Raw genomic sequence first — 8,632 nt, 5'->3', positions numbered from 1 at the left:
TCAGCTTTGAAATCACAGGAATAAATTACATTTTAAAATATATTCAAATAGAAAAGTTATTTTAAACAGTAAAAATATTTCATAATTTTACTGCTTTTGCTGTATTTTGGATCAAATAAATGCAGGCTTGGTGAGCAGAAGAGACTTCTTTAAAAACATTAAAAATCTTACTGTTCAAACACTTCTGACTGGTCGTGTATAATATAAATGTTGTTGGTCTTTCATGCTTTATTTTTACACCAAAGATAATTTCAGTGTTTCAACTTTGGATTTCAAATGAGGATTTTTTTTTTAAATTTAGGAACTTGTTAATTTACTTTTCATAATATCTGTTTGGCTTTTATGAGCTTGTCAGTCCTGCAGAGTCCCTTGTGTGCGCGTGAAGCGTGATTGAACAGTGTGTTCTTCTGCTTCTGTCTCTGTCTCGACAGCGTCTCCTCGAGGCCTGACGCATCTCTGTGGGCTGAGGATCCGAGAGCAGCTGGGGCCGCAGAGACTGAGATGTGTGGAGTCCCTGCCGCTGCCGGGCCCCATGCTGAGGTACCTGAGCTCCAGGGGCCTTTAGCACAACACTGACCACTCCTGTCCACTGTGTATTTATATCACTTTTAATTGATCTTGATGTGCTTGACACACAGTTTCATGTAGATGATCTGAAAATACTGATATGATGGTGGTGTTCACAGAATAAACCTGCTCCCAGGCTTCGAGTGTCTGAGCTCTTGAAAAGCTGTCATTCCTTTCATTAACAGACAGTGCAAAATAGTGAATTATTACCAGATTTAATCCGCTCATTTAGCACACGCTCTGGATTACGATCAGGTTTTTAGTGTGACAGCATCTCTAACTCTAAATAATAAATCATCTGCATGGCTGTGAAATCATGCTGTTTCTGGGATGTTTGAGCTGGAGGAGAGAAATGATTCTTGACTCTGTTGAGCCGCAGTCACACAAGCACTGCTGCCAAATGCTGTTTTAATATCTGCAGTTTCACTCAAGTCCATAAGAATCACTACACGCGTGTTTCATTCCTGCTACAGCTGCACTTTAAGTGCTTAAAGTCGAGTGATCATTAAACCTGCTCAGATTCGTGTCAGTAACGGGTTAAAACCAGCGCTGGGAGTAACTAGTTACATGTAACGGAATTACGTAATTTAATTACAAAACAAATGTAACTGTAATCTGTTACAGTTACTGAGAAAAAAATGTGTCATTAAATTACAGTTACTTCTGAGAATGTTAATGATTTCAAAGGGGGTTACATCTGAATATTTTCACACACACACACAGATTTGATTGATTTATGAGACACCAGTGTTCCTGGAGTTTAGGACACACTCCAGACCTTGGCGCAGCGGTGCGAGAAGCGGTATTTGCGGTGGTCCACGGATCGATCCAGCGCCGCCTTGATGTCGCTCGACGCCAGATTGACGAAGTTCAGGAGCATCTTCACCTCGCCATCGCGCTCACTCGCTCCTCAGCAGCACATCTTCAGTCCTGTACAGCCCTGGAGCAAAACCGCCGCGATGATGAACCCAGGAGCGCATCTGGGGCCTCATTTATAAAATGTTGCGTATAAACCGTCCTAAATTTGCTCTACGATCATTTCTCAAAAGTGCGTAAACGCGATTCAGAGAAAACGAACCTGCGCACAGAAACACATGCGTCCGCTTCTCTTCCGGATGTGACGTTTATAAATCACAAATGATCTTGAAATTGTGCGCAGCTGACTGCTGTCAGATCTCCGCCTTGGCAACGCCCCCTAATTAATATCATTACCATATAAAAGAGCACACGCCGATATCAGACTTTCTGTGCTTGAGAATGACGAGCACAAAGAGAAAAAACTGTACTGAGTCTGAAACTGAGGTCCTGCTGGAGCTAGAGGTTCCTGCGGGACGCTTTTTATTTAATAATGTGTAATTATTCTGTGGACAAACAATGTGTGTGTGGTTATATTTATTCTATTGACTATTATCAAAATTACTACTTCTAGAAACAGTAGTAGTAGTAGTAGGTTTCCAAAAGTAAGAATAAACTACGAATTCAAGTAAAATTCAGTCATCTTATAAAAAGTGAGCCATCCTTCTTGTAAAATCAGTTGCTATGACAACTAATAAAAAGTTTATCAGACATTCTTGCAAAACTTAAAAAAACATTATTGAAAGAAAAATTGGACGATTCATATCATAACAAAATAAATTATAACACGACTATGGTCTCCGGTCTGATCTGGGGCCTCATTTATAAAATGTTGCGTATAAACCGTCCTAAATTTGCTCTACGATCATTTCTCAAAAGTGCGTAAACGCGATTCAGAGAAAACGAACCTGCGCACAGAAACACATGCGTCCGCCTCTCTTCCGGATGTGACGTTTATAGGACAAACAATGTGTGTGTGGTTATATTTATTCTATTGACTATTATCAAAATTACTACTTCTAGAAACAGTAGTAGTAGTAGTAGGTTTCCAAAAGTAAGAATAAACTACGAATTCAAGTAAAATTCAGTCATCTTATAAAAAGTGAGCCATCCTTCTTGTAAAATCAGTTGCTATGACAACTAATAAAAAGTTTATCACGACATTCTTGCAAAACTTAAAAAAACATTATTGAAAGAAAAATTGGACGATTCATATCATAACAAAATAAATTATAACACGACTATGGTCTCCGGTCTGAAAAACCTGCATGTGATTTGGCATGTCTTTATATTTACACAGTTTACTAATGCTGCTCAAATGTGCCATTAATGTACTGACACAAAAATATATAGTAGGGCTGCCCTCACCTAAGGATTTTTCTGGTCGACTAGTAGTCGTTCATTTTAAGCATTAGGCTACTAATCGCACGTTTAATAATAAACCATTTAAATCTTTATAATGAGCCTTTAATTGCCTACAACGCCTAATAAGCGCTCAAGCACACGCATAAAGCTTGCTACAGCGCACCGCAGAAGCTATGATTATGAACGTGTCAGGGAAAAACAGAAAGGAGGCTGCATTAACATTTTAATAATTCACTGATAAACAAGTGCTTTCTTTGTTTTGGTTTAAGAGATGAAGTCTGCGACACGGACTCGTCATCTCCGCAGTAGTGAAGCGCCCGTGTGCATGTTTCTCACGGATTACATAATCTGAGAATATTTGTTTTCCATTTGAATTGGTTCAATTTAAAGTAGACATTTCACTCTCTATAGATATATTTTAATGTCTGTAAGGCAAAGATATAGCCTACATGGAGTTTCGTGCTCGAGTTCACAGACCGAGATGGCAGAAAGCTCATCATGTTTGCTTTCATTATTTTACAAAAGCACGTTTTGTTGTTATTGTGAGTGCACATAAATAAACAGAGTCTTTACAGATTTGAAAGATGTATTACTCTTATCTGTATGACCAAACATTACAGCCTATTTTAAGGCAAGTGAGCGCACCGGCGCCTCCATCTGTCCTGCAGTGAGCGCTATGTTCAGCTTCCGCACAGACACTTGAATATAGCGCACATTTCTCATGGTGGATTGATAGGCGAGCGTTTGGATGTCCTGCCGGATGTAGACTACTGTATTACCATAGATCAGCCGTTAACGATCTGCATGACTTTGCCAATGTGTTTTTTTTTTCTTTCTTCAAACTAAGCGACTAAAATTTTGGTCGACCAAGTCTCTTCTGGTCGACTAACGATTAGTCGACTATTAGGGGGCAGCCCTAATATATAGTGTATTTTATACAAGTATAACTGATGTAAATGCAAAAAAAGTTTAAGGCTGATGTCTCTAATTTTCACAGAAGCAAAGCAGCAGATGTTATAAATAAAAACCGTTAACAATGTTATTGAATAGAATATATTAAAACCGTTATTGCACGACATATGCCTATTCTTTTTTTCTATTTTACACATTAGTAGTAAATCAAGACTTAGCAAGTTCTCTTGTAAAATAAAATAAAATAACAACATGGAATAAACTGTGTAGCTACAGAAAGCGAGTAAAGAACTCTCAACATTAGGCTACTAAAAAGGTCAGTTTAATCTCGCAAAAACTCACGTTAATAAAAAATCGGACTACACTGCATTAATCTCTTGCATATTTATTGTTTATGATGAATTCGGTGCTTGCACGTACACCGCTTTTATTATTATTGCAGCTTAGATGTTCAAATAGCTGCAGTACTCCGACTTTGCCACAAGGAGAAGTGCGTACACCTGCTCAGACCCTGACCTGACGGTAACATTAAGTACTTTTCCACGTCAAAGACTGATTTTATAAATATGAACGTTGCCGTGGATTTTAGCGTACGCACACTCTAAGATCAAATCTGTGCGTACTCACATTTTATAAACGAGGCCCCAGGCCTCTGTAATAGCCCCGGCACTCAGAGCAGCGCATGCAGTGACTGCAGACTCGTGTAGTTACGGTGCTCTCCTCAGTAGGGATGGGCGTATCGATCCAAAGTATCGATATTCAAACAAAAAATATCGATACTAAGGTGTTTTTTTGAAAATGAACCATGGTTTTACTAAAGTGACCGTAGTTCAACTGTAGTATTTGTATATTTGAATCACGTGTAAACAAAAAACATATTTGAACCATGTGTAAACAAAAATATAACCTAATAAGTTACAATTAAGGCGTATTGAATGTTAAAATGCGTTTTAAACAAAGTTAAGTGCTTATCATTACCCATTTTACTCTTAGTAATTTAATAATTTCATAAATTTCATAATTTAAAAGTTTAGTTCAGAAGTATCGAATCGGTATCGATATCGATGATGCTGCCTTGAAAAATATCGGTATCGTATCGAAAACAAAATAAGTGGTATCGCCCATCCCTACTCCTGAGCCAATCAGCGACCTCACAACGCGCCGCACACACCCCGGTGTCGCATTCTTTGGCACCCCAGACTGTTGTCATGGAAATCCCCGAGGAACCGCGAGCGGAGGCGGGGTTTGCTCGGTATAACCGGTGCTCCCGCGGGCTGTTCTCGCTGTTTCTCCGGAGGAGCAGGAGATGTGCGCATAACCATGAAAGGGGGCTTGAGCGCTGAATAATCTTCTTTCTGTTTGCCCCCTCAATCGAGCCACACAAAAGCTGAATTACTCATTCAAACCTCGCGGAGGAGCCGGAGAGCACGCTCACATTTGTAGTCAAACATTCGGAGACTTAAATCGAGTCGTCGTGAAAGAGAAAGAGTTAGACAAAGCCCACAGAACTGCCATCAGCAAACACTTTCCTGTGTCATATTAGTGGGTCTCCATGGCTCCCTCTGGCTGGAGGACAATAGCAGGAGTTTGCTCACTCGAATACTGTCACCCTGCCAAGGTTTGGACCCTACCGGAGACCAGCGCCAGGAGCAGGACCATCCCGCAGAAAGCAGCGGCTCCGCAGGGGACAGCAGAAAGGGATTGTGAAACGATAATTGATCTACGTCCCTCATTGAGAAGAGAGAGCAGGGCTTCCTATCCGTCCCGTCGAGACGCCTCCTCTTCATCTTCCTCCTCTTCATCATCATCATCACCTTCCTCTTCTTCATCTTCCTCTTCATCATCTTCTTCTTCCTCTTTCCATTATGTTGAATTATTTATAGGTTAGAAATGGTAAGAAATATATATTTTAGATGTTCAGTGACGGGGAAGTGATGGTGTGTTTGAAGGCTGCAGGAGCTGTGCTTCGCTGAAGGTCTTCCTCTAACGCTCCTCATCTGAGACCGCAGCTCTGCTCTTCTGAAGTGTGTGTGGATGAATAAAGGCCTGAGGAAGAAGAGCAGGCAGATGCACTGACAACAGCCACATCAGATCATTTCACAGCAAACAGCCTGATATACTGTGCTCCTGCAGGCTTGCTCCAGCTTTCAGCCCTAGTAAATAAATTATATATTTAAAATACTTTCATTCCATAAGGAGTTATCTGTCAGTAAATATTTTAATAGATTTGAACTATACTTAAGACTTACTGATATAAAAAAATATATAATTAAACTTTACTTGCATACTACTTGTGCACAATGCACTTTTCTTAATATTAAGTCTAAAATGTGTTTTAATGCCACTTTTGATGAGGATTGTATGATCTTTGAATAATATCAGACTTTAAATGTAAATTATTTAAAGTGTACCTGAAGTATACTTGCAATAGCTCCACTTTAGCACAACCTAATATATTTAAGTATATGTTTAATTGTACTTGTGCACAACTAAAGTGCTTTTAGAACTAAATTAGTTGTTCCAATTTAGCAGACTTTAAGTATAGTAGTTTAGTACACCAAAAGTACAATTGCAGGACATTTTATTAAATACATAAATATAAAAATGTATTTGTAGTATACTTAGCATGAAATAAATGCATTTCAAATACATTCACGTATATTTATTTCTCACTAGGGAAACTACATCATAACTCTCACGGTGTTCTCCCAGCGTGTTCTTCTGCATTTCTGTCTCATGGAGTTTGGGTTTCTTGCCCCCGTCATCTTTGATTAGCTGGGGTTTAAAAGAGTATCGAACGAGAACAAAACTTGACGTGAATAATGACTCTATCAGGGGCGTGAAAAGTACTCAAATTATACTCACACAATGAACGAAGACGGAGCAAAAACAGGCTTTTTAATGCTTCACAAACCAGCAGCATCAACAGCTTTACATGTGATACAGAAATACTCTTCACACGTTACAGCAGAGCAAAGAAACAGTGCCTGTGAGGTCCAACAAACTGCACACAAACAAAAATTCTGTCTTCTTTTGACTAACAATATGACAAATGCGCTCAACTACATCAGACTGAACAGAGTTCACAGGTTTTTGCAGCTTAACTGGCTGCTGTATGGACAGGGTTTGATCAGATGTGGGTGTGAGTGTTGAAGCTGGAGCGTCTCAGCAGGCCGGCGTCGGTCAGAGAGTATCGTCGAGCCGCCCAGTTCCTCCGCTCCTGCAGCACACACAGCAGCTCCTCCACTTCTGCAGGGAGCGTCCCTTCTCTCTGACACAACACCACAGTATTACACAGCGTCCCTTCACTCTGACACAACACCACAGTATTACACCGCGTCCCTTCACTCTGACACAACACCACAGTATTACACAGCGTCCCTTCTCTCTGACACAACACCACAGTATTACACAGCGTCCCTTCACTCTGACACAACACCACAGTATTACACCGCGTCCCTTCTCTCTGACACGACACCACAGTATTACACAGCGTCCCTTCTCTCTGACACGACACCACAGTATTACACCGCGTCCCTTCACTCTGACACGACACCACAGTATTACACCGCGTCCCTTCTCTCTGACACGACACCACAGTATTACACAGCGTCCCTTCTCTCTGACACAACACCACAGTATTACACAGCTCAGAGTCACGTCACCACTCACTGACCGCCACATCACTCACACAACATCCACGCTCAAGAGGAAACCACTTCCGTATAATATTAAATACGAGGAATCAGAAACTCAGTCTAAAGTTGGAGCACATGTTAGTATTTCCAGTGAGTCTGAGGGAAATGTTTCTATGGAGTAAAACACAGCTGCTCTGTTATATTGTTAACTCTTTCCCCGCCAGCGTTTTTGCTGACTTTCACTAAAATTTCATGGCCCCCAGAATATTTTGTTGTATGAATATCTGAACATGCAATACATCAAAATAAAGATCAGACCCTCCACTTTCAAACTAAAAAACCTGTTTTATTCTAGCTTCAAGCATTGTTTCTTTTAATCAACACTTGAATGTTGCTTTTTTTATGAAACCTAACTACATTTTGAGCAAAAAGCTGAGAAAATCGAATTTTTATCAAATACTACATCTGGATCATATTCAGTAATATTATCAAAGCTAAGATGCAGTAGATGGCTTCCATCAGCGCTCCCAAAGCTTCACAGCTGTTTCTGGATCCACATTTCACTCGCTAACATTAGGCAGTTTTCATGTATATGCGGTTAGTGTTGATGATTGCATTATTTTTCATATGCATAAGCTTCCATATGAGATCGCTGGTTTCTGCGTCTTCCTGGTCTGTGTTTTTGATCGAGTGATTCTAGACTCATTCAGGAGATGCATAATAGCGCCCCCTAGCGTATAACAGCGAGAACACGGAAACCAGGAATATTCTGTGTTTGGCGGGTAAGCGTTGTCTCACGAATAACGGGAAATTCCGTGTTTGGCGAGGAAAGAGTTAATGTAGGCGTAAAATACTTGAAAAAAGTCTGCACACTCTACCAAAAATGAAAGCAGATTGAACAGTTAACTGAAAAAAATCAAGGCAACAAAGGCAGATGTAGCCTGTGTAGCAGCAGCAGGTTCATCATACTGAGAAAGGCTTGGTGAAGAGACGCTGCTCCAGAACCTGCAACATCCCTCATAACATGCAGTAACTCACTGGTGACTCAGCGCTGACTGGACGTCATTTATGCTTGTGTAAGACGACCACATCAGCTCAACACAGAGAAAGGATTCAGTCCTCATACATGGGCCGGAGCAGAGGATGGTGGCTTCCTCTCGGCTGATGATTAATTGCGGTTTATTTATAGGGCTCGAGCGACTCAAGGCTGCGAGCGAGGCGATATCAGCACGCAACCTGCGTCTCGCATATTTTACTGGACCGGCCCCGGGGCCCGCATTCAGGAGCATGGGCAC

At 40.7% G+C, this 8,632-nt stretch overlaps 2 protein-coding genes across 2 annotated transcripts in view; one reads left to right on the top strand and one right to left on the bottom strand.

Moving 5' to 3' along the window:
- Positions 1–783, top strand: part of LOC107751298 (ankyrin repeat and SOCS box protein 2-like) — a 14,862-nt gene extending 14,079 nt beyond the window's left edge. Inside the window, exon 8 of the mRNA XM_016566980.1 lies at positions 432–783. Coding sequence (XP_016422466.1) covers positions 432–565 — 134 coding nt within the window. The 3' untranslated portion in view covers positions 566–783. The remainder of the gene's footprint in view (positions 1–431) is intronic.
- Positions 784–6,570: 5,787 nt separating this feature from the next.
- Positions 6,571–8,632, bottom strand: part of exd1 (exonuclease 3'-5' domain containing 1) — an 18,982-nt gene continuing 16,920 nt past the window's right edge. The window contains exon 11 of the mRNA XM_016566982.1: positions 6,571–6,970. Coding sequence (XP_016422468.1) covers positions 6,830–6,970 — 141 coding nt within the window. The 3' untranslated portion in view covers positions 6,571–6,829. The remainder of the gene's footprint in view (positions 6,971–8,632) is intronic.

Source organism: Sinocyclocheilus rhinocerous, unplaced genomic scaffold (genome assembly GCF_001515625.1).
Source record: "Sinocyclocheilus rhinocerous isolate Xijiao unplaced genomic scaffold, SAMN03320098_v1.1 scaffold1884, whole genome shotgun sequence".
Taxonomy (NCBI): domain Eukaryota; kingdom Metazoa; phylum Chordata; class Actinopteri; order Cypriniformes; family Cyprinidae; genus Sinocyclocheilus; species Sinocyclocheilus rhinocerous.
The sequence above is the reverse complement of the archived record's forward strand: the minus strand, read 5'-3'. Positions and strand labels throughout refer to the sequence as shown.